At 49.3% G+C, this 26,941-nt stretch overlaps 1 protein-coding gene across 3 annotated transcripts in view; it reads left to right on the forward strand.

The window, feature by feature from the left end:
- Positions 1–26,941, forward strand: part of hsf2bp (heat shock transcription factor 2 binding protein) — a 121,084-nt gene that overhangs the window by 6,710 nt on the left and 87,433 nt on the right. For all 3 annotated transcript variants that reach the window (XM_070874322.1, XM_070874324.1, XM_070874323.1), the window contains 2 exons: positions 20,310–20,460; positions 24,719–24,822. In XM_070874322.1, the coding sequence (XP_070730423.1) occupies positions 20,310–20,460; positions 24,719–24,822 (255 nt within the window). The remainder of the gene's footprint in view (positions 1–20,309; positions 20,461–24,718; positions 24,823–26,941) is intronic.

Here is a 26,941-nt window from a genome sequence, read left to right on the forward strand (position 1 = left end):
CTAGGCAGTATTTGTAGCCTCCCTGGGCGGTGGGTAGGGGCCCGATATAGTCAATTTGGATTGACTGCCATGGTCCCTCTACCCTCCTGACGTGTCCTAAGGACACCTTCCTTTTCTGGGGGCCAGGGTTGTTCGCAGCACACGCCAGGCAGTTCGCACAGAACTCGCGGACGTCCTCCCTGAGTCCCGGCCACCATCCTGCCTGTTCCACCCGTTGCCAGGTGGTCTCAGGCCTGGGGTGTCCCGCTCCTGGACCCTCATGGGCCAGTTTTAGGAATTCCCTCTGGTGCTGCTGTGGCACAACCCATTGTCCCTCTTTAAACAGCATGCCTTCCTTAATGGTAATGGCTGCTGTGCCATACGGACCTTCTACTCTCTCTCCTCTAGCTAGCGCGTTCAGGACAGCTTTCAGGACAGGGTCCTGTAGCTGAACTGTATTTAAGTCCAGGGCCAAAGCTGTTCCTGTACTCTCTGCTGCCCTGTTCTTATTCTTGACCGCTGCTATGCGGCCGGTGTCATAGGGGTCCCAGAACTTTCCCATGCGGGCACCTTCTTTGGCCAGTTTGTCAGCCTGTTGGTTTCCCTCTGCTCGGGTTTCGGTTTTTGAATGGGCCTTCACCTTATGTATGTAGACCTTTCCTTCTTCCCCCACAGCTGTCATGATTTTCTCCAGCAGGGGCTTGATTGCCAGGGGTCTCCCGTCAGCGGACGTGTATCCGCGACAGGACCAGATAGCCAGGTACTCCGTACATGAATTGCAGGTGAACATACTGTCCGAGCAAATCGTGTATGGGGTAGGGAATTCCTCGGGGTGGGTCACCACGTACATTACGGCGGACAGTTCAGCATGCTGGGCGCTCATGGTGCTGGGGAGCTTGATTGCCAGGGCAATACCTGCCCTTGGGTCATAGACTCCGCACCCAGTGAGTCGTTCGCCAGCAGATACCATGCTGGACCCGTCCACGTAGATGTCCCGGCCTGTAGGGTGTAACCCCGCCCGAAGGCCAATGTTTACCTTCCATACCCTTTCTATGGAGCACCTGTGGGCTTTCCCTGGATAGATTAGGTTGGCTGCGAGCCTTGGCTCGCGGGGGCCTTCTACTCTGAGGTCCATCTGGGAGAGGAGCAGGGTCCAGCGAGCAATGCGGGCACTGCTCACCGTCCCGTCCTTAATCCTCCCATCTAGGAGCATCTGAGTAGGTGTGTGGTGGGTTAGGAGTGTTAGAGAAGACCCTCCCGTGAAGATCAAGGATCTTTTCACCGCCCAATGTGTGGCTAGGAGGTGTCTCTCACAGTTGGAGTACCCCTTCTCCATATCTGTGAGGATCCTGGAGGAATAAACCACCGGTCTCAGCTGGCCGTGCCGCTCTTGAAGCAGCACTGAGCTCAAACTGTCCCCGCTGGCTGCCACCTCCAGGAAAAACTCCTTTCCTGCATCTATCGCTCCTAAGGCTGGCGCGGTCTGCAAATCCTTCTTGAGCTGATTAAATGCTGCCTTGCAACCCTCATCCCAGTCCCACTCTACCCCCTTGTGTAGGAGCCTGAGCAGAGGGGCTGCGGTGGCTGCATAATCCTCAATGAAGTCTCTGCAGTACCCGGTGAGTCCTAGAAAGGATCTTACTCCTGTCACTGTGTTGGGGGCTGGTAACTCCTGTACTGCCTCCCTTCTAGCCTTGTCTATGGCCCTTTCCCCAGCGCGCACAGTCAGCCCCAGGAATTTGACATCCTTCTGGCCGATCCGTGCCTTCTTGGGGTTTACTTTAAATCCTTCTTTTAGCAGCTCAGCCAGCAGTGGGCCATGCTCCTCCCCCTGATCGGTGAACAGAAGCAGATCATCCACATACTGCACCAACTGCTGGGGTCTGCTAAAGCCCTTTAAACAGTTCGCCATGCATTGGTGAAAAATGCTGGGACTATTGTAGAATCCTTGGGGAAGACAGTTCCACGTGTATTGTTGGCCCTTAAAGGTAAAGGCGAACTTGTACTGGTCCTCCCGTTTTAAAGGAATGGACCAGAACCCATTTGAAATATCCAGCGCGTGAAAGTGGTCGCAGATGCTGGAATACTCCCTATGAGATCCGCTACGGCTGCTACAGTGGGTGCACAGGCAGGGATATTCTTATTTAGTACTCGATAGTCCACGGTGGCCCTCCATGAGTTGTCCGGTTTCTTAACCGGCCACAGTGGAGAATTCACATGGGTTGCTATCGGTCTTAACACCCCTTGCTCTACCAGTGATCCCAGCGCCATTGTCAGGTCTGCCTCTGCCTCCCTGGGGAAGTTATATTGCTTTTGTGGTCGGTTCATGGGGTCCCCTACTATACTAACTTCCACCCCCGTTACCCTACCATAGTCATGTTTGTGGGTGGCAAATGCTGCAAGATGTGCCCGTACATATGCCTGGTACTCCACTGGGGTGTTACTGACCAGTAATTCCAAGTCATAACCCTCCTTTGGCTTCACGGTACACAATGTTCCCTTGGCCCCTTTTTCTGGGATCACCGCCACCTCACCTTCCCTGTCAGTCACTATGGCTCCCCATAGACAGTGGTTCCTGAGATCCACTAGGATCTGGTGGCCAATGATAAAATCAGCTCCCAGGATCCCTTTTCCCTTCTGCTCCCATTTCATCAGGACACACTTCCATTTGGTTTTGAGTGTCCCTAACTGAATGGTGAGCGGGATGGAAAATGAACCAGTTGCTCATTGCCTGTGAACCCCACTAGACTGTACGGGACCCCGTTCGATAGAGGTGAGGTAGCTGGGTTATCTGCATATACAAGGGTGCTGGAAGCGCCGGTATCTAGCAGGTAGGTCCCTTTCACTTTCTCCACCTCCATCGTAACGCACGGTCTCTTCCAGGCATCGTACTCGAGGGAACACAGGTACACAGGCTGCACTGGCCTTAGTCATGCATCTGGGTGGGTTGGAGCAAAGAGTTTTACCGTACCGGCTACTGGACCGGTTGCGATAGCTACTGCTCCCTGTCCGTTTGAGTGTCTGTCGGGCGGCTACGAGTGTCTCATATGTGTCGGGTGTTCCTGCCCTGGCCTTACGGGCTGGGGCTGGAGTGGCCTTTCCCTTAGTCTCTTTCCAGGGGTTCCTACAATCCTTCCTCCAGTGCCCACTTTTCCCACACCCAAAACACTCGCCCCCTTTGTGGGGAGGGTTCCCACCTTCCTGATGCCACTCTCTCTTGCCTTGGCTGGGTTTAATCTCATGCACCCTCCCTTTAGAGGAGGGCTCCTCTGTCCCTCTACTGTTCCGGTAAGCCAGGGTCAACTGCCTGACCACTGTCTCCTTGGTGGTTCTGGGATCTCTTGGATCGAACCAGACCTGGGCTTTTGCCTTTACTCTAGGTAAGCTGTTTGCCACCAGGCTGCGGAGCCAGTGAGCCAGCTCGTTAGGGTTCAGGTGGGCCCGGTCAAGAACCCCACTACAGGCCCTTTCGTAGACCGGCCACAACCTGTCGCCGAAAGCCTGTGGAGTCTCCCCATCGAGCTGCACTGTCTTCTCCACTCGGTAGAAAGGACTCCCGTCGTTCATACCCATGGCCTCTAGAACCTCCTCCTTAACCGTAGCGTACGTGTTTCGCCCCTTTCTGTTGTCTGCAGAGAGGGAATGGCACAGCTTGGTGTCTAGCGAGAAGAGCAACAGCTTAGCCTGCTCTGAATCATCGCACCCGTTAATATCCCCTGTGTGTTCCACTTCCAGGAAGTGTACCGAGGGATCCCCCTGTTGGGTGAGCTTACTTAGGTGCCCTACCATAGCCCTCAGTTTTTGGGTGTCGTGGGGGACTACGAAGTTGCTTTCTTGGGGTCCTGCTGCCCCATTGGCATCAGGCGGGCCAAACTTCTGCTGCCGGACCGGGTACATTGGCCCTGGTTCCGGCCCTTCTTGTATTGGCTCGCCCTCTTCCCCCTGCTGCCAAGCCGAGTTAAAACTTGGGGCTGCCGGTGTTGGTAGTTCGCAATCCTTGCCTGCCCCGCACTCTGGGCCATTCCCGGGAGCTACAGGCGGTGACTGAGGGGTTTCTCCTTGCCCAACCAGGTGTTCCTGGGCTAAACCCGGATTTAACAGGCACACCATGCCTTTAGCCCGGGATAGAGCAAGGTTCAAGCTTTGGATCTGCTGCTGGCAGGGGCCGTGGTCTCCTGCCTCAAATTCCCTGGTACTGGCTACCTTATAGGCTACCTGAATGTCTCTCACCCTCTCCCCGTACTCTTTAACTTGCTTGGCGAGGCAGGAATTCTCTTCCCGCAACGCCCGTTCGCTATTCTTGGCTTCAATAATCTGACACTGTAAAAGGTCCAATTGAGTTTTGTACCTTTCTTTAGTGAGCTCTCTACTTTCCTTTAACTGTCCCACCTCTGTCCACAGCCTTTCCCCGACTGTGGCCCTTGCGCTGGACCTCTCTTCTGCCTGTCTCAATACTCACTTTAATTTCTCATTCTCCTCATCTAGAAGCCGGATCTGTTGCTGAAGGCAAATTAGCCAAATGGCCTTCTCTATCGACCTTTTATGGTCCTTGCTCTCGGTCCATTAAGCTGCAGCATCTTCTGGACGCTCAACATACAATAGATCGAGTACCTACTCCTTAGCCACATTTACCCTCTTAAACACATACGAGGAAATCCCCTCTTCCATTTTGCTTCGTTTCCTGAAACCAGTCTCTCTCTTATCACGTTCCTTGTACCAGTGTCCCATCTGGGTCGCCATTATGTCTCTCACAGTTGCCTGCATTTTGTCGAAATCTCGACCTCCGATAAACGACTCAGACACCTTCAGCTCCGGCAGAAGTTTCTTTAATTTACTTGCTAGCAAGGGAAAGGTCACATTCAGTCAATGGCTAAGTGAACACCTTTGAAATGGTACAATTTCACAAGTTATGGCCTCTCCCTGTGTATTGGCTCTGTCTCGCAGTCAGTGAATACAGATAAAGAGTTAATTACTACATCCTTGTCCTGACATGGTTTCCAGATATTTCTTTTTGTCAGGGTTATTAGTTGGCCAGCCGGACATCACTCAATGAGAGTGTGGTAATGAGCTATTACCTGCATTGCATTGTCAGGATTGTCTAGTTTCCTGGTCAGTTATCTTTTTGCATCAAATGGATGAGGTCTGTACAAGAGATAATGGCTGGTGGTTTGAGTTCTTTGAAAAGGGTGGGGTGGAGTGGAACTGGTGTCGAAAAGACAATAGGAGAGCACCATGGGGGGTACTTGTCTTCAGCAGGACTTAGCCACCAGACAGCTAGGAGACATCAGCCATTTCAAGCCAGGTTTAGCTGTTTATGCAAACCGACTGCTTGTTGCAGAAATTCATGGAAGGACCAGGACTCCATTTTGTTATATATTGCAAAAGGGCACAAAAATACCGTGTGGTACAGCTTAGATAAAAATACCTTTCCACATTCCCCCATTTTGTCCTTCACAAGGACAACTTAATCCATTCTGATCTTGTACAATCTCTCTATTTCCATTTCCACACAAGAGCCTTCAGTAGTTGTTGCTACCATAACTCTAGCCGTGGTCTCGGGAGGTAACATGGTTTTTCCCAGCCTGGCACAGCAACACTTAACCAAGACAAATAAAAGATATAGGGCGAAGACTATCAGCAGGAATATGATCAAACCCTGTACCACAGATCTCCCTAGGGATCTCAACCATCCCGATGCCCAACCCCACAAGGTGATACCATCCTGGCCAACTGTCTGTTTATACTCTATTACCTTTTTCCTAATGTATTCAGCTAGACTGCCGATTTCTTCTGATTTATCTGGGATATACGTACAGCATTCTCCACCTATTAATGCGCATGTCCCTCCTTCCTTGGCTAGGAGATAATCTAAGGCCATACGATTTTGGAGAGCCATTGTTCGAATAGCTACCATTTCATTATTCACCCCTTCAAAGGCTTGGGGAGTTGCATTGGCAACTGATTCGACTAAGTTAGCCAGTTCCCGTAACTGCCATTCGGTTGATGCTATTCCATAGGGTGGCACCATTACCTTGAATATTCCATTTAGCCATGTCAAATCCCGTTTAACTCTATGACTTCCATAGGCATCCCTTAAGAGTCTTTATTGATCTGATAAAGGGTACCACATATCCTAAGTAACAGGACCCTGTCCAGTTGGCTGGTAACCATGGGTAGGCTTTATGGCCACAAATAAAGTAGGTGCAATTATAGGATGTCAGCTCCTGGTCCTTTCGCGCCATCCCTACTCGAGTGGTCTCACCTTCCCACCCTTCACCTGGGGCTTTGTTATGGACCATTGTCCAGCCAACGGTTGCTATCTTTCTCCCATCAGTGAGATTTAGTTGTGGCTTGCCATTTAGTCATTTGGGAACACTTGCTGCGTCCCATTTCTGGTCCTTTAGTCTCATTACTCACTAGGCATATTATACCTTCAGGATTTCCTATTCCGGGAGTAATACTTAGGAAGGGTGGCTGACGGTTATTATTATAATTTGGCTGGCACCATCCCTGGAAGGCTATAAGTTTATACCCTGCTGACCTCCATTCTATGAGATCCTTTGGGCCCACGTTTCCACACACGCCTAGAACGGCGCAGTCCCGACCTGGACGCCCATTTTTCGCGCCACAAAGTGCGCCTAAAAAAATCCTTGGTATTCTCCACCTACTTGCAGGTCCTCTGGCCCTCGGCGCAGCCAGCACGAGCTGTGGGGGGGCGGAGCCAGGTCCCTGCGCTGAAAACAGTGCCGGGACCTCTGCACATGCGCGCTACAGTGGGCACGCAAGTGCAGTAGCTCCAGGCGCCGAACTGTGTGGGAGGGGCCCGAAGCACACAGCCCCTAGCCCTGGTCGAATGGCCTCACTGGGGTTGCCTGAATAAGGCTCCTCCCACGGCCAGCTCCTGCTCTCCCCCCCCCCCCCCCCGGACCAGACCCGATACTCGCTCCCTGCTCCCCCCCCTGCCTCCGGACCAGACCCGACACCCGCTCCCCACGCACCCCCCGCCTCCGGACCAGACCCGACACCCGCTCCCCGCCCCCCTCCGGACCAGACCAGACCCGACACCCGCTCTCCCCCCCCCCCCCCCCCGCCTCCGGACCAGACCCGACACCCGCTCCCCCCCCCCCCCCCCCCGCCTCCGGACCAGACCCGACACCCCCCCCCGACCCGCACTCTTGTTCCCGCTCCCCGACTTGACCCGACCCGACCCGACCCGTGCTCCTGTTCCCGCTCCCCGCCCCCCCCGACCCGACCCGACCCGACCCGACCCGACCCGTGCTCCTGTTCCCGCTCCCCGCCCCCCCGACTCGACCCGACCCGACCCGACCTGACCCGCGCTCCTGTTCCCGCTCCCCGCCACCGCGACTGGACCTGACCCGATCCGACCCGACTCGCGCTCCTGTTCCCGCTCCCCGCCTCCCCGACTGGACCCAACCCGACCTGCGCTCCTGTTCCCACTCCCCGCCTCCCCGACTGGACCCAACCCAACCCGCGCTCCCGCCCCCCGACCCGACCCACCCCCCCCCCACTGGACCCGACCCGACTCCCGCTCCCGGACTGGATCCGACCTGACCTCCCCCCCCCTCTCCCTCCCCTCCCTCTCCCTCCCTCCCCCCCTCTCTCTCTCTCTCTCTCCCTCCCTCCCCCCCCTCTCTCTCTCTCTCTCTCTCTCTCTCTCTCTCTCCCTCTCTCCCCCCCCCCCCTCTCTCTCCCCCCCCCTCTCTCTCCCCCCCCCTCTCTCTCCTCCCTCTCTCCCTCCCCCCCTCTCCCTCTCTCTCCCCCCCGACCCGAACCGAACCTCCCCGACCCGACCCAACCCAACGCCACCTACCTGTAAATCTGGTGCTGGGGACGGGCCCTGCCCGAAGTCTCGGGCCGGCCCGTTCAGCCTTCGGTCCCGAAAGGCCTGCCTGAAGCACTTTCACACAGGTAGGAAGATGGTTTATTTAATCTTTTCTTTGCTTATAAATGTTTATTCAGGTTGGATTTATTTGTATAATATTTGTATAAGTATAAATAAGGATTTATTATAGAATTTAATGACTTCCCTTCCCTCCCCCACCTCGTTCTGGACGCCTAATTTGTAACCTGCGCTTAATTTTTTCTATGTGTAGAACAGGTTTTTTCAGTTCTACAAAAATCTTCACTTGCTCCATTCTACTTTAGTTTGGAGTACGTTTTCACTGTGGAAACTTTCAAATCAGGCGTCAGTGGCCGGACACGCCCCCTTTTGAAGAAAAAATTCTGTTCCAAAGTAGAACTGTTCTACCTGACTAGAACTGCAGAAAAAAAAATGTGGAGAATTGCGATTTCTAAGTTAGTCCGTTCTCCACCAGTTGCTCCTAAAAATCAGGCGCAAATCATGTGGAAACTTGGGCCCTTTGTTTCTGACACCTTAGTTAGGTTTGTCCTATTTTGCACTATCAACCATTCTACCATTTCTGATTCATTAAAGGGGACAGATCTTAGGGGAATACCCCCTTCGGAGTGGACAGGTTCATGGGAACATATCCAACAACTCGACAAGTTTCTTTCTTGAGCATACTTATGACTCCGTGCCATAAATACATTTACTTGCAGTTCCCTTCGGTGGTGTGTCTGTACTCCTGGTATAATCAATAATGCAAAGTAAAACCCAGCACCATCAGTCCCCATAGTCCGTTCAGTTCCTTATTCAGTCTTCCTTTTTCTGTTTCTCTGGTTCGTTCTTCCCTTCCTCCTGGTCGGGTGCCCTTTTGCAATGGGACGCATGGATCCATGTTGGTCTTTCCTTTACCTTGATTGCAATAATAGGCTGTAGACTGCTTTTTCTTTTAAAGATTTTGATGTAAACGAATTCCCCAGGCTCCAGGTTATGACACTTCCCTTCCGCTGGCTTGACTTGAACTTCTTTTACCTGTGAATGAAAGCTGGAAATACATTTGGTTAGTGCGATACAATAATTCAACATATTTTCCTCCATTTTGTGGATGTCCATTTGTTTTGCAGTAAATGGTGCTGTAAAAGGTAGTCGTTGGGGACGTCCCATAACTATCTCATGCGGTGACAGGCCTGTTGATCTGTTGGTTGCAGATCGCATTACCATCAAAGCTAAGGGCAGCAGTTCTACCCATTTCAGTCCAGTGTCATTGCATAATTTTGCCAGCTTATTTTTAAGCATTCCATTATACCTTTCAAAAAGTCCAGCAGATTGTGGATGATAACTGCAATGAAAACGTTGATTAATCTGTAAAGCTTTCCACATTTCTCTTATACCAGTTCCCGTTAAATGTGACCTGTTATCACTAGAAAGCTTAGCAGGGATTCCGAAGCGCGATACGATTTCTTTTAACAGACATTTAGCAACAGTAGTGGCATCGGCCTTTTTACATGGAAAGGCTTCAATCCATCTAGAGAACACATCTACAATAACTAATACATACTTGAATCCCATACACATAGGTAATTCAATAAAATCCATTTGTAAATGTACAATAGGCCCCACTGGATTTGGGTGGGAGGCAGATTCTACTTTTTCCGTCTTACCCAGATTCATTGTCTGACAGGTAACACAAATTTCACAGATTTGTTTTGCAATTGCCGAAATACCTGGTGCATACCAAGTTGCCAACATATAATCTGCCATCCCCCCTTTGCCTGCATGTGTGAATGTATGAACACATCGGGCAATCCATGGAAGTAAGGATTTGGGCGCCACCACGCGACCGTCGTGGTGAACCCATATTCCTTCTGGATTTTTATAACATTGATCCTTCATCCAGGTCACCACCTCCTCCGTACTGGTCTGTGTCTGAAAGGCCAGCACATCATTAATAGTGTGTGGCAGGTCTGAACAATTTTTTTTTCTTCAGTGGGAACAATGACACCTGCATCCCCACTTTTGACAGAGCTGCTGACTTAGCTGCATTATCAGCTCTGGTGTTCCCAAGTGCCACCTCATTCGATTGGCCTGTATGCTTGGCATTTGATAATGGCAAGTTTCAAGGGGCATTGAATGGCTCGCAGGAGATTTTCCACTTGTTTTGCATTTTTGATAGTGGTTCCTGAAGAAGTCAGGTACCCGCGAATCTTCCAAATTTGTCCATAGTCATGTGATACCCCAAAAGCATACCTGGAGTCAGTGTAGATATTAACTGTTTGTCCTTCAGCCAGAATATAGGCTCGAGTTAACGCAAACAATTCGGCTTGTTGGGCTGAAAAGGAGTCTGGAAGAGAGGCTGTTTCGACAACATTAAACTGGGTTACAATTTCATAAGCTGCTCTAGGTTGGCCCCTATCATTTCGTAAGGCTGATCCGTCAACATAGTACACTAGATCTGTTAAATTGATACGTGGTTTAGTCACTAATTCGGTTACCATTTCACATGAATGGGTTCGCCGTCTTCTTCCGTGGAGAGTAGAGTGGCTGGATTTAAGGTAGTACATCTTTTAATAAGGTTCGGATTTGATAACAGTTCAACTTCATATTTAGTGGTTCTTGCGGAGGTTAGCTGTTGGGTGGCACATTTAGTAAGTAAAATCTCGACAGAGTGTGGGATGTATAGAATGGTCTGATGATTTAGAGTTATTGTCTGAGCCTGTTGTATAGCATAATAAGTTGCTGCCAACGAAGGAAGACATCCTGGTAGTCCGCGTGCCACTGGGTCTAGTTGGGCACTGAAATACGCTACCGGTCGCTGCCTGTCCCCATGTAACTGAGTCAAAACAGATTGTGCAAAGCCCAACTTGTGATGAACAAATAAGTTGAATGGCTTAGTGTAATCTGGTAATCCCAAGGCTGGTGCTGAAGTGAGGGACTGCTTAAGATTCTGGAAAGCATTCCGGGATACTTCATTCCAAATCCTTCTTTAAGCATTGTGAGAATATAGTAGATTCATTCACAGCTCGTAGGTCTTGGATAAACCTCCATTTGTCAACTATTGGGCTTCTGAACCGGAAGAATCGGTGTGTTACACGGACTTCTCATTTATGCTTATATTGATTCACAGATCACAGAATGTAAAGTACTTGTTTTATAATTTTATTAAAAGGCTTCCAAACCCAAGATTTTTCCAATACACCCAAAATGTTGATCAAGGAGATCACCTGAAATATCTCAAAATCCCAATCCAAATATTGTACTGCACTCTATCTAAAAAACAAATCCTCTTACTGAGCTGGAAGCTTTCGCGTCAAGATTTTACACCAAGGACAATGGGAGCGTACTCCCCCAGCCTGCAGCCTCGAGAGACCCACAAAGGCTTTTTTTTAAAGGCATTACAACTTCCCTTCCCCGTTCTTTATCTTACTCTTCGACTAAATTTATGTCTTTCATACCAATATAATCAATGATTGCGTGTCTTCTTTCGACAAGTAAGTGAGCGTGTCAAATAAATTCTCTTTTTATTAAACCACCGGGACCATGTCTCAACAAACCTACCCTTTGTGCATTTTCTAGCTCCGTAACTTCTCATCCGAATAAACCCACACCTGCGTTTCTTACTTTAAATGTTTTAAACTTCCCACATATAGGACAACACTATGAAGGGTTTAAAAAAAAACTTCACTCTGTTTGAAAAAGTAGGTGGAGCTAAAACAAACAGGCAGTTGCACCACCTTTCCAAACAGGCTTCCAGACACAAGAGAAAAAAAACACAGAAGCACTCTCATTCAAAGAAAGACATTCACAAAAGTGTCTCTTCATTCTGTTGGCCAGCTTTATTTTTTTTTTGAATCCATAAGTCACTATCAGGTTCTCTTTTTTTACATATTGATTTACTTCCTCTGTTAATTTTACATGGGCTTGAAGAATCGGAACCCAGGCCTTTTCTGTTACTTTCCTTTTTTTTTCTTTACCTCTTCTACTTGGATCTCTGTTTATAAGACACTTCTCTAGACATGTTGTTCTCTCTAAATTAAATGAACCATCGGGTGGAAATGGCCTGTTTTCACCCTTAGTCCACCTTACCCATTTTTTTTTTGGTCATTTGAAGACTGACCACAATTCTGGAGCATAAAATAGGTTGGTGTGCCCTTTTGTGGTGTTTTAACTTGCTCCAGCCCCCATTCTGGATAATTAAGATTTTCCAGAGTTTCTGACCTCACAATCCTTTCGGCCAACCGAGTTCTCTACGCCCACTTCTCCTGGCCGTTACGTGACCTGAAAAGGCTCTTAATTCGGGCTCAGTCTGGGTGTGTGAGAGATGTTGGCACGAACCAACTGTGGTTGATCAATCAGTTACTGTTTCTTTTCTTAATCAATCCTTGTTTTTCCGAATCACAATTTTCCCTAGTGACTCTTCCCGTTTCTCTAATTGCAATGTCGCTCAAAGATATTGAACACAACAGTATAACAAGGACAACTAGGACAAACAACATTCACGCGAGTATACAAATCATAACCTTAAACTCTATCTAAACAAATAATCAATTCTCAGTCTGCGTTGTACGCCACTACAGACCGAGTCCTTAACGTATCCTAATAAAACTTATAAAACCTATGATCCCATTACCTTAACTCTTATCACATAAGAACCTTCGATCGATTAGCACTTTTTTTTCCTAATCTTATCACATAAGAACCGTTTTCCTAATTAACTCTTATCACATAAGAACCTTCGATCGATTAGCGCTTTTTTCCCTAATCTTATCACACAAGAACCTTTTTTCCCCCTAATCTTATCACATAAGAACCTTCGATCGACTAGCGCTCTTTTTACCTTTTCCTACTGAAATCTTCCCCGGGCTGTTTGAAGATATATCCAGAACCAGACCTCTTCTGCCTGCAAGCTGAGAAAGAAATGATCATAAAAAATAACTTTAGCTTTTAAATGTCGAGTCTCGTAGATTGCAGTACCTCCCCTGTGGACAACAGATTACATATGCGATTCAACAGACTCACCTTGTTTTGGCCACTGAAGCCTTTCACTGGAGAGGCACTATGCCTGTATCCGTTTTACTCACAGGGCAGAGTGTATGCATCTCGGTGGAACCTCCAAAAAGTAACTGCCGAAATCTCGACCTCCGATAAACGGCTCAGACTCCTTCAGCTCCAGCGGAAGTTTCTTTAATTTACTTGCTAGCAAGGGAAAGGTCGCACTCAGTCAATGGCTAAGTGAACACCTTTGAAATGGTACAATTTCACGAGATATTTATACAGTAAAATCCAAGTTATGGCCTCTCCCTGTGTATTGGCTCTGTCTCGCAGTCAGTGAATACAGATAAAGAGTTAATTACTACATCCTTGTCCTGACATGGTTTCCAGATATTTCCTTTTGTCAGGGTTATTAGTTGGCCAGCCGGCCATCACTCGATGAGAGTGTGGTAATGAGCTATTACCTGCATTGCATTGTCAGGATTGTCCAGTTTCCTGGTCAGTTATCTTTTTGCATCAAATGGATGAGGTCTGTACAAGAGATAATGGCTGGTGGTTTGAGTACTTCAAAAAGGGTGGGGTGGAGTGGAACTGGTGTCGTATAGACAATAGGAGAGCACCATGGGTGGTACTTGTCTTCAGCAGGACTTGTCTCCTAGCTGTCTGGTGGCTATCAGCCATTTCAAGCCAGGTTTAGCTGTTTATGCAAACCGACTGCTTGTTGCAGAAATTCCTGGAAGGACCAGGACTCCATTTTGTTATATATTGCAAAAGGGCACAAAAATACCATGTGGTACAGCTTAGATAAAAATACCTTTCCACACTCTACCTCTATCATGATTCTCTTTCTGTCCTAATTGTGTCTCTTCTACGGAATGTGCCAAATTTGGCTTTAACAACGAGACTCTGTTTCGTGGCTGTCGTTTGAGAAACATCTCTGCTGGTGTTCTACCAGTAATTGTATGAGGAGTATTTCGATATGTAATCAAAAAATTAGCCAATTTGTGATCCAATGACAACTGGCGTTTCCTTGGATTTGGATCTAACATTTGTTTTATGAGGCATGTTGTTTCACACCATTTTTGCTCGTGAATTGTGCAAATTCTTCTGAACGGAATTGTGGTCCATTATCCGAAACAATCTCTTCAGGGAGGCCAAATGAAAAAAATAATTTTCGTAAAATGTCCAATGTTTTACTTGTTGTTATTTTCCACATTGTAAACACCTCAACCCATTTCGAATGGCTATCAATCACAATGAACAATTGTTGTCCTTCTAACTCAACAAAATCAATATGTAGCCTTTGCCACACCCTGGGAGGCCATTTCCATGGCTGTAATGGTACTGGTGGTGGTTGCTTGCTTACCGATTGACATGTCGGACACTGACTCACGAGGTACTTTATATCTTTATCAAGACCTGACCGTCATGAATAACTGCGTATAAAACTCTTGGTCAAGTACATTCCCAGATGCTGGTCATGGAGGTCTCCTAATAATTTGGACCTGAATTTATTTGGTATAACCACTCTTGCAACCCACATGATACAATCTTTATCGACTGATAATTCATTTTCTTCAGCTGTGACTGGCAGTTCATCAATGTATGAAAAATAAACCTCTTCTTCCCTATCGGGTGTAACTTGTGATGGGGAAGGCAATCTAGACATTGCATCAGCATTGCTGTGATCAGCTGATCGTCTGTATTCAATATCATATGTATATGCTGACAAAATCAAAGCCCATCTCTGCATTCGGGCTGCAGCTAATGTTGGAACTGGGGATTTTGGATGGAGGATTGCTGTTAGGGGCTTATGGCCCTTAACGATGGTAAACTTATGACCATACAAGTATTTGTGAAACTTCTTGACCCCAAAAATGAATGCCAAAGCTTCCCTTTCAATTTGCGCATAATTACTCTCACTGACACTGAGAGTGCGTGAAGCAAAAGCAATTGGTCTCTCCTCCCCACTACGTGATACATGAGAGATTACTGCCCCAGCTCCATACGGAGAGGCATCACATGCTAGCTTAATCTTCTTAGATATGTCATAGTGAACTAACATGGTGCTCTCTACCAATTTGCTTTTACACTCCTTGAATGCTGTATCGCATTCTTTTGACCACTTCCAATGGATCTGTTTTTTCAAAAGTTCATTCAGTGGATGTAATACTGTAGCCAAATTTGGTAGGAACTTCCCATAATAGTTCAAAAGACCCAAAAATGAACAAAGTTCAGTGACATTCCTGGGAGTGGGTGCATTTCTAATTGCATCCAATTTTTCCATGGTTGGATGTAAACCATCTTTGTCTACTCTGTACCCTAAGTACTCCACTGAGTTTTTAAATAACTCACACTTATGAGCAGACACTCGTACTCTGTGCTTCTCTAACTGTTTGAGGACTTCATTCAATATGTTATGAATTTGCCTATTTGGTGTCGAAATTAGTATATCATCCAAATAACATACTACCCCTTCAAAACCTTGCAAAATCCGGTTCATCACCCCTTGGAATATGGCAGGGGCGGATGACACTTCAAACGGTAGCCTATTAAATTGATATAGGCCTAGATGAGTATTTATAGTCAAACATAACTTGGACTCCTTATCTAGTTCAAGCTGTAAGTAGACATTCGTAAGATCCAGTTTTGAGAAGATCTGACCACCTGTCAGTGTTGTGAACAAATCTTCTATATTCGGCAATGTATTGGGGACATTACCCTCTAGAACCTGGTTTACGGTTACTTTATAATCACACCACAATCTTACCTTGCCATCAGACTTGGGTACAACAACAATGGGTGTAGCCCAATTACATCGATCTATCTTACAAATAATGTTCTCAGTCTCTAGTCTTTTGAGTTCTTGCTCAACCTTCTTGAGTGCATATGGTACGGAACGTGGCTTGTAGTAAACCGATCTAGCGTCCTTCTGTACCCTGACACTCGCCTTGAAGCCTTGGATCGGACTGCCCATTTCGCAGAACACCTTCGGATACTTCTTGATAACCTCATCCGTTGATGAAAATCTCGCTTCCACACAGAAAATCTTACTCCAATCCAGCTTCAGTGAGCTCAACCAATTTCTTCCTCGTAAGACAGGCTTGTCTCCTTTCACTACTATTAAAGGCAAGTTCTGAAATTGATCTTTATATTTCACAGGTACGGTGATACGACCTACCACAGGAATTTTCTCCCCCTTGTAGCCTCGCAGCTCTATCTTGGATTTCTCCAGTTGGAAATCACGCAATTTGTCGCAGTACAGTGACTCCGATACTACACTCACGGATGCACCCGTGTCAATTTTCATTGGTATCTTGAATCCCGCAAAATCTATGTGGATTTTAATGCTTTCCGAATCGCTGTCTGTTAACCTCGTGCTCCTGATGACGTGTAACTCTGACATCTCCTCGTCCTGTTGTTGTTCTTCCATGCTATGTAGTCTCTTGGGATTTCTACTCATAGCTTTGAATGCTGGACTCATAGCTTTGGAAGCTGGTTTACCCTTCAGTCCTGCAGAAGAAAGACTCTGCCTTCATGTATGGACAACTTTGAGCAATGTGTTGTCCCAGGCACCTATAGCATGACTTCGACGCTCTGTTAGAATTTCCAGTTTCTGAGACTTTGGGCCCCCACCGTCTTTTACTTTGAACCTGCAGGTGATTTACCTCGGTTGACTGACGACTGTAATTATTATTTAATTCTCGGGAAAATACTGTTTGGCCATGCCCATCGACCTCGCTGTCTGACAAGCAATCTCAAAAGTTGAGCCATCCGTCGTCAATAACTTCCTTCTGATCGCATCATTTTTCACCCTGCAAACAACGATCCCGTAGTGCTCGGTTTTGAAAGTTTACAAAATTACAGTGCATCGATAGCTTTTTTAATGCTATGATGTAATCACTGATACTTTCATCAGCCTTTTGATTCCGAATCCCAAAACGATAGCTTTCAGCAATTTCTAACGATTTGGGATTATAGTGCTGCACCAGCGACGTTAAAATCTCTTTAAGCATTGTGTCCTTTGGCTCGTCAGGCACAAGCAGATTTACAAGGGTTTCGTATAATGTCGGACCCGCCTCCGATAAGAAGATCGCTTTCTTACGTTCCAACACAGCCCGGTTCTGGACTGCATTGTCTGGAACTGCAATTATGTTATTTGCAGTGAAATACATTTCTAGCCGATCCCCATGCGCTTTAAAACATTCCCGGTCGTGTCTATATTCCCCCAAATGTCCAATTACACTTGCCATTTTAATCTGTAGCTGTTCACACCGTGTGCTGTATTTTACCTCGGATTTTGTGGCTTTTTTTCCAAAGGCAGAAACTTCCAAAGTCTTTCTGTTAGCTGGCTGAATCCTTCACCAACAAAATTTAAGCTTTAAATCATCCGAAAAAAAATCCCATCCTCGTCGCCAAATGTGATATATTCACAGAACACAGCACACACAGCTCCTAATCTGCCTGGTTCTGTTTATTATTAACCCTGCATTTGCAGTACACAATACATCCACATCCACTGTGTGGAGCTACAAACATTACAAGCGTACAGACATTACACACCCCATCGCTCTGTGCTCACCTCTGACCCCGGCCCATCGCCCCTGTGACTGTGGTCACATCTGACCCCGGCCCATCGCCCCTGTGACTGTGGTCACATCTGACCCCGGCCCATCGCCCTGTGTTCACCTCTGACCTTGGCCCATCGCCCTGTGCTCACCTCTGACCCCGACCCATCGCCCTCAGCTCACCTCTGACCCCGGCCCATCGCCCTGTGTTCACCTCTGACCCCGGCCCATCGCCCTGTGCTCACCTCTTACCCCGGCTCATCGCCCTGTGACTGTGGTCACATCTGACCCCGGCCCATTGCCCTGTGCTCACCTCTGACCCCGACCCATCGCCCTGTGACTGTGGTCACATCTGACCCCGGCCCATCGCCCTGTGCTCACCTCTGACCCCGGCTCATCACCCTGTGACTGTGGTCACACCTGACCCCGGCCCATCATTCTGTGACTGTGCTCACATCTGACCCCGGTCCATCGCCCTGTGCACACCTCTGACCCCAGCCCATCGCCCCTGTGCTCACCTCTGACCCTGGCCCATCGCCCTGTGACTGTGGTCACCTCTGACCCCGGCCCATCGTCCTGTGACTGCGGTCACACCTGATCCCAGCCCATCACCCTGTGTCTGTTGTCACATCTGACACCGGCCCATCGCCCTGTCACTGTGGTCATGTTAATACGGATTCTTTTTCCCTCAATCTGTTTCAGCGCATACACTGACGCGAATACCTCTTTGCCTTTTCTGTAAAAGACCTTTATTGAAGATTCTCCGGCCGGGACTTGTCAAGACAAAGGGACACTCTCAATCAGAGCCTGTTTACCTTCCCCTGGACAAGCCCTTTTCAGTGTGAAAAGCACAGTAGATATACATTTTCAAAACAGAGCACATTTGATTAGCACTTGGTCTATCCAATCCCTTTCTGCCTCCCCCCCGAGTACGTCCAATGGCAGGCAAGAAAGTCTCCCAATTAGGGCTGGTGTCAGGTCAGGTTAGTTATAGCTTTGCTACATTGTCTTCCCTTATCAGTAAAGAACCCAATTAGTTTCCCTTCCTCCTTATCAGTAGAAGCTAATACTTTTCCCTTCCTATCTAGGATTGCTTTCTTTCTTTGTGCTGCCTTGCGGCTTTCTCATGACCCTTGTCTAACCTCAACTTCAACTCTTGGTAACCCCTTTTTTTTCTGTCGATTCTGCAGTTGTCTGCATCTTGACATTTCTTTAGCTATTTTCCCATGATTCCCTATCTCCATCCTTTTGCCACCTTCTCTATCCATCTACCACCTTCGCAACCTTTCTTTACACATTCTCATTCCCCCCTTTTATCATTCCATGATAACCCTGGTGCTTATTCCAGGAGTATCGCGTTTAGCCGTGCGCATTCTCTTTCCTGATCCTCCTTGTTGTCTGTGAGTCCGCCTCGAGCCTTTTCGCAAGATCTTATCAATGTCTGTTTAGGTTCTCACATCGTATCCTGTCGGAATATTATTGAATGATAACTTCTGGAGCCTTGGTACAAGGCCGAAGAGAGGCCTTTTACCTCCTTATGGACCAGTGCAGGAACCAGCACTTTAACCCTTGTCCCACTGGTACCCCTAATGCCAAATTTTTCTCTTACAGTCACATCAGACCTTGCCCATCGCCCTGTGCTCACCTCTGACCCCGGCCCTTCATCCTCTGACCCCGGCCCATCATCCTGTGACTGTGGTCACCTCTGACCCCGGCCTAGGGCCTCTTTTCACTCCTCTCCTGGCAGTTCCTGCAGTTGCGGGAGACAGTGATGTTAAATAGGGAAAATTGTCTGATCTTCTGGATCCCGCCTTGCTGTTGGTATTTACAGATGGAGAGGGGGATAGGGGAGGGAATGCAGCCCATGGCATGACTTGTTTTGTTCCTGTCAAGCTCTAAGCTTCACTTAATCAGTTGTATTCCCATCTCTATTTCCTTATTACATGAGCAGAATTCATTGTGAATGTAAAGGTTAGGGTTTCTTATTTATGTTAACTTCCTCATTCTTTGAATGTAATTCAGCCTTCATCTACTCCTTGACTTTTCGCTAACCGGGTTTACTTGGAGTTTCCTATTTTGAGTGTATTACTCGGAATATCAACTCAGGGGGTGAAATTACCCCTCTCTTTAGCCCCATTATTGCCTCCAGATGGTGCAAGGCCAGTTTCTACCGGGAGACGGTGGGCGCCCGGGAATTGCCCTGGAGTTTGCGAGGCGCGGTCCCGGAATACCGCGCAACCTCCAATGACATCTTTGCTGTGCACGGTGACCCCCTCACTGCCCAGCATCGACCCCTCAACGGCCCACGGGGGAAGTTGCCACACGGGCGCAAGGCTGGCACGGGCGCATGCCATGCACAGTGCAGCGGCCCTCCCCTTTAATCCAAGGGGAAGGGTGTTGTATTGCCCCAGCACCGCGCTACCGCCCCGGGAGCACCCTTCAAAGGGAGCAGAGTATCGGAGACAGCGCTCCCCTTCCTTTGAGGGGCGCACGGCCCAATTCCACGTCAGGGGTGGGACTTCTGGGCCGGCCGATAAAAGTCCCCGCCCCGGAAGGTTAACGCCTCCATTTTCGCTCCCTTTGTCTCTTTGCTTTGATTTCTTTTGAAAAGAACTGAATAAGCTTAAAGAATGAGCCACATTGTGTGTTAAGTGCAGAGGGGGTTGGTGAAGACAGGACATGATTACTGCTTTTGTATGGTGCCAACTTCTTGAGGCAACAATGGTCCCATGTTTTTGCCTTTTTCAGTGACAACTTATTGAACAAGAAGTTGAAGTTGATAATAAATGAGGCAATATTGTGCTCACAGCTGTTTCTATTCCCTTAACCTTCGATAAAATACTCCCTGAGCTGCTACCATGGACTTGACTATCTGCCGAACTTTCTACCGCTAATTATTTGTGTTTCAGAAGCCTGTAGGCAAAGATGAGTTTGTTAAAATTCGGAAGAGAGACTTGGAGAGACTAACAACTGAGACTATGCAACTCAAGGACTTTCTGCCGAAGATTCTGAATGGGGAATTCCTGGAGAGCTTTCACCAACTAGAAACAGCTGAAGCAAGTGAGTGTTCTGCTTCAGTCGTGCAGTGTTTGCAGTTCCGCTTATCAATAAACAGCCCCCGAGGTTTGGTTACACGGCAAAATTGTTAACCACAAAGTTTTAAAAATTGCATTTTTCATTCCTAATTTAATGCATTTACTGTAGTTCAGTAGATGCTGCTTTTAAGAAACGGTGGAATTATTAATGTAGAGGATATGGTTCATAGTTAACGCACAGTTTATAGGCTATGGTACAGGGCTAGGTCAGTGTATATAGGATATGGTACAGGGTTAGGGCAGTGTATATAGGATATTGTACAGGGCTAGTGCAGTGTATATAGGATATGGTACAGGATTAGGGCAGTGTATATAGGATATTGTACAGGGCTAGTGCAGTGTATATAGGATATGGTACGGGGTGAGGGCAGTGTATATAGGATATGGTACAGGGTTAGTGCAGTGTATAGGATATGGTACAGGGCTAGTTCAGTGTATATAGGATATGGTACAGGGTTAGGGCACAGTGTATATAGGATATGGTACAGTTTTATATTGGCAACAAATATTGATGAAAGAATATGAAAACACATGGGCTGAGAAAAGACTGAATATACCAAGCCATGGGGTGTCCAATCATGGAGTTATCCTGATGGATAATTGTAGAATGTTGATAGATTGCATCCCAAGACTTCATTATCTAACGGTTTTCGATTATCGGATGTCGAAGGAACAGATGCATCTGTCTTCCTCAATTATTTGAACATTCTTCAACTTCTGCTGAAAAGCGACATATGGACAACGAAAGTTAATTGGGGAAGTGCTTGAGTAGTCAAAGACAATATAACTTTTTCCAATCTTATTGTAGATTACCACTTTCCTATCGATTAAGTGTAGTGAAAACATAATATAGAATTAATACATACTGCATTCACTTACAAATATCACTCATTTAGAGGAATAACAAAATTATTGTTCTGCGAGATTTTAATTATCTGCTTAACGATTGGGACAAAGAGGGAGTAAATAGAGAAAATAAATGGAATTTCTACAATACAGTATAGGACTCCTTCACAGGCAGTATGTTCGTCGACCTACAGGGAATGAGAAAATAATAGGTTAACAGTAACCGACTTCAGGAGGACACAAACAGACTGGTGAAGTGGGCAGAAGTTTAATGCAGAGAAGTGTGAAGTGATGCACTTGGTCGGAAGAATAAAGCAATACAGCTTGAACCTCCCTTATCTGGCACCCTTGGGACCTGGCCTGTGCCGAATGAGGGATTTTGTTGGATGAGGAGAGGCCATCGGCCTGAGGGGGTGCGGTGGAGGTCGCCCGAGATCGTGGGGAGGTTGCAGGCCCCGAAGTGCCAGCGGGCCAAGCAGGAGAATGGGGAGAATTTATTTTTACTCGCCAAATTATTGGATTAATACTTACAAAGGATAAGTTTGCAGGGCTATGGGGAAAGAGCAGGGGAGAGGGACTAATTGGCTAGCTCTTTCCTGTACGATTCTATGACGAGCTGGATAAGGAAAGCTAAGAGGAGTATGAGGGAAAATTTCAAACAAATCAAAAGGAGAAGTGTAGTAGTTTACACCAACAAAAGGACAATTGTTAAAAGCAAAGTGGGACTCGGAGAGAAGATTGCCAAATTTGTAGATGATGTTCAAGAAATGGCACAGCTATTTAATAAATACTTCCCTAAAGTTTTCACTAAAGGAAAGGGTATTAGAGAGGAGGTGAATCCTTCAGTAATTGAGAGGAAATTGCCATGGCCCGAGGAATTATATTTCAGGGCTCTCTTGATTGTGGATGTATGGAGAGTGGCTCGCGCAGTCCTCTGTTTGTAATCTGAGTAATTACAGGCCAGATATTTAACAGTTGTGGTGGGTATGCAATTACCAGGTATCTGGATAAAGAGGAAATAGTTGGAAGTAGCCAACATGGATTTCACATTTTGTAGAATTATTTGAGGGAACTGACATGGTAAATGAGGGAATACAGTGCAGCTGTTATACTTGTGATGCACAATTTGCATTTAACAAATCCTTGATTAACTCATGCATTTCTTAACTCTTAGAGGGTGGAATTTGATCAAAAACCCCCACTACCAGATTACCGCCCAAAAAAACGCTATGATTATTTCATTAATATCGGCGGAAAATTAATCAAAAAAAGGGGGAAAATCCGCCCAGTGGGTAAAATCAGTGTTCCATGTGGATTCTCGGTGGAAAACGCGATCCTGGTCAAATTGAGCGGTATTTATTCAAAATTTAGTCCGAGGCTGCGAGGTGGGCCTAGGGAGGGGGGAAACACAAAAACGATTTTTCCAAAAATCAGAAAACATTCACAGGATCTTTTCCAGTGAATCGCCGCAAATAAATGTAAAAAAACCTTCCACTTGCCTCTTTTGGCCGGTTTCATACCTCCCGCCGAGCGAAGGGCTTCTCCTGGGCCCTGTTTCTTTCAGCAACTACGGAACACCGCTACCCCCAAACTCAGGCGCAAGGGTTTATTCAGCATTGCATGCTGACGGCCCGCTCCCCCGCGGTAACTCCAAACTGTTGCCGTCCTGCTCCCCCGCGGTAACTCCAAACCGTCAGCGGCTCGCTCCTCCGCGTAACTCCAAACCGCCAACGGCCCGCTCTCCCGCAGTAACTCCAAACCGTCAGCGGCCCGCTCCCCCGCGGTAACTCCAAACCTCCGGCGGCCCGCTCCCCCCCGGTAACTCCAAACCGTCGGCGGCCTGCTCCCCTGCAGTAACTCCAAACCACCGACGGCCCGCTCCCCCGCGGTAACTCCAAACCACCGGGGCCCACTCCCCCGCGGTAACTCCAAACTGTCGCCGTCCTGCTCCCTCGCGGTAACTCCAAACCACCGGGGCCCACTCCCCCGCGGTAACTCCAAACCGTTGGCGTCCTGCTCCCCCGCGGTAACTCCAAACCACCGGGGCCCACTCACCCGCGGTAACTCCAAACCATTGGCGTCCTGCTTCCCCGCGGTAACTCCAAACCGCCGACGGCCCGCTCCCCCGCGGTAACTCCAAACTGCCGACGGCCAGCTCCCCCGCGGTAACCCCAAATTGTCGGCGGCCCGCTCCCCCGCAGTAACTCCAAACCATTGGCGGCCCGCTTCCCCGCGGTAACTCCAAACCGCTGTCGGCTCACTCCCCCGGGTAAATCCAAACCACCGGGGCCCACTCCCCCGCGGTAACTCCAAACTGTTGCCGTCCTGCTCCCTCGTGGTAACTCCAAACCACCGGGGCCCACTCCCCCGCGTTAACTCCAAACTGTCAGCGACCTGCTCCCTCGCGGTAACTCCAAACCACCGGGGCCCACTCCCCCGCGGTAACTCCAAACCGTTGGCGTCCTGCTCCCCCGCGGTAACTCCAAACCACCGGGGCCCACTCCCCCGCGGTAACTCCAAACCACCGGGGCCCACTCCCCCGCGGTAACTCCAAACCATTGGCGGCCCACTTCCCCGCGGTAACTCCAAACCGCTGACGGCTCACTCCCCCGGGTAAATCCAAACCGTCGGCGGCCCGCTCCCCAGGATAACTCCAAATGGCTGGTAGAACACTTTGATCAAACTCGCGCTGAGCGGTTTTCCACTGCCGAAAAACCCTGCGGAAATGCTGGCCAAAGTCCAGCGCTTGGTCGGTTGATGTTGACTGCAGCGTTTAGGAGACTGCGTATGGTAGCCCAGTGCTTATAGTGTTGATCAATAACCCCGAAGTTCAGACTTCAAATCCCACCATCATAAATTATTAAATTGAATTGAATAAGTTTGGTAATTAGTTGGCTGGGAGCAGGAACTCACCATAAACTGCTGGACTGTTGGAAAAACCCAACAGCAGCCTGTTGTGGTCCACAGATGACGCCATTCTCACACTGTTGGTTGATTAATATTCTTCAGCACCTCGGGATGGGACATGAAATGCTGCCTTTACCATGTTACTCACATCACAAGTGAGATTAATCCGCAGTTCTCGCTGGATCGCTGGTTGTAATTGAGGAATTCTCTACCCGGACTTCAAACGCCCCTCCCACTCCCAATGGTGCCTGGAATGCGACCCTGTTAAACATCAGTGCTGCACTTCCACACTTCCTGTCAGCAGTCAGCGAGTCGGGGTAAATTCAAGGAAAGCCCATTGGAGGGTGGGATTGAACCGTGGCTGTGAAATACTCGCATGTTGCTGCTACATCAAGCCTTGGTTGAAGGCAGCCATTTACACAGTGTCAGAGTTATGGCTCCTCGATACATGCACGATTTCTGTATTACAGCTTTGGAGAAGAGAGAAAAGGAGAATGAACAGTTACGATTGGATTGTGATCATTTTAAAGCTAGGCTGCAAACAGCACAGGCAGACTGCCAAAAGGAGAGAGAGGTAACATTTCATTAAGCAATGTTCCACTTCTCCTCATTTACTGTGACCTGGTCTTTATGTGAATTGTTGTAACACGGCCCAGAAATACGATGGCGCGCTGCGCGTGTCCCACGTGTAACGCAGGTGGCCAGCAGTCCAGTATGGCAGGCGGGCCACGCACGCTCACTGCGCACTGAAGGGGCGCTGACACCATGTTCGTCAAGGCAGAAAAAGAGGGCCACAACCCACACCTCAATAAGAAAGACTTGCATTGTGATGGCGCCTGTCACAGCCCCAGGACATGCCAAAGTGCTTTACAGCCAATGGAGTACTTTTGAAGTGTAATGCAGGAAATGCGGCAGACAACTTATGCACAACAAGCTCCCATCAACAGTAATGTGATCAATGACCAGATCATCTGTTTTATTCATGTTGGTTGACAGATAAATATTGACCAGGACACTGGGAAAACTGCTCTGCTCTTCAAAACAGCATTGTAGGATCTTTTACATCCACCCGAGGGCGTGGGTGGGGCCTCAGTTTAACATCTCATTCAAAAAGACGGCACCAGAGACAGCCCATTGCTCCCTCGGTACTGCCCCTCCGACAATGCAACGCTCCCTCGGTACTGCCCCTCCGACAGTGCGGCACTCCCTCAGTACTGCCCCTCCGATAGTGCGTCGCTCCCTCAGTACTGCCCCTCTGACAGTGCGGCGCTCCCTCAATACTGCCCCTCCGACAGTGCGGCGCTCCCTCAATACTGCCCCTCCGACAATGCGTCGCTCCCTCAGTACTGCCCCTCCGACAGTGCGCCACTCCCTCAGTACTGCCCCTCCGATAGTGCGGCGCTCCCTCAGTACTGCCCCTCCAAGAGTGCGGCGCTCCCTCAGTACTGCCCCTCCGACAGTGCGGCGCTCCCTCAGTACTGCCCCTCCGACAGTGCGGCGCTCCCTCAGCACTGCCCCTCCGAGAGTGCGGCGCTCCCTCAGTACTGCCCCTCCGACAGTGCGGCGCTCCCTCAGTACTGAAATCTCAGTCGAGATATTTGTCTTTGGAGTGAGACTTGAACAGAACCTTTTGACTCGGAAACGAGAATGCTACCCACTGAGCCACAGCTGACACCTGTTTGAGGTCAATTTATCAAATTGTACTGCAATGAATGCAGGAAACCATGGTCTACATGTGGTCCCCCTCCCCGTGCTGATCATCGCACCCTGCTGATCGGCACTCACCACCACCTCCGATCACCGCCCCTCCCCCTCCCGATCACCGCACCTCCCCCTCCCGATCACCGCCCCCCCCCCCGATCACCGCCCCCCCGATCACCGCCCCTCCCGATCACCGCCCCTCCCGATCACCGCCCCTCCCGATCACCGCCCCTCCCCCTCCCGATCACCGTCCCTCCCCCTCCCGATCACCGCCCCTCTCATCCCAATTACGCCCCTCCCCCTCCCGATCATCGGCCCTCCTCCTCCGGACCCCCGCCCCTCCCCCTCCGGACCCCCGCCCCTCCCCCTCCGGACCCCCGCCCCTCCCCCTCCGGACCCCCGCCCCTCCCCCTCCGGACCCCCGCCCCTCCCCCTCCCGGTCACCGCCCCTCCCCCTCCCGATCACCGCCCCTCCCCCTCCCGATCACCGCCCCTCCCCCTCCCTATCACCGCCCCTCCCCCTCCGGACCCCCGCCCCTCCCCCTCCCGATCACCGCCCCTCCCCCTCCCGATCACCGCCCCTCCCCCTCCCTATCACCGCCCCTCCCCCTCCCTATCACCGCCCCTCCCCCTCCCTATCACCGCCCCTCCCCCTCCCTATCACCGCCCCTCCCCCTCCCTATCACCGCCCCTCCCCCTCCTGATCACCGCCCCTCCCTATCACCGCCCCACCCATTCCCGATTACCGCTCCCCCCGATCTGCGCCCCTCCCCCTCCCGATCACGCCCCTCCCGATCACGCCCCTCCCCCTCCCGATCACCGCCCCTCCGCCCTCCCGATCACGCCCCTCCCCCTCCCGATCACCGCCCCTCCCCCTCCCGATCACCGCCCCTCCCCCTCCCGATCACGCCCCTCCCCCTCCCGATCACGCCCCTCCCGATCACGCCCCTCCCCCTCCCGATCACGCCCCTCCCCCTCCCGATCACGCCCCT

Source organism: Pristiophorus japonicus, unplaced genomic scaffold (genome assembly GCF_044704955.1).
Source record: "Pristiophorus japonicus isolate sPriJap1 unplaced genomic scaffold, sPriJap1.hap1 HAP1_SCAFFOLD_780, whole genome shotgun sequence".
In the NCBI taxonomy this organism is placed as follows: domain Eukaryota; kingdom Metazoa; phylum Chordata; class Chondrichthyes; family Pristiophoridae; genus Pristiophorus; species Pristiophorus japonicus.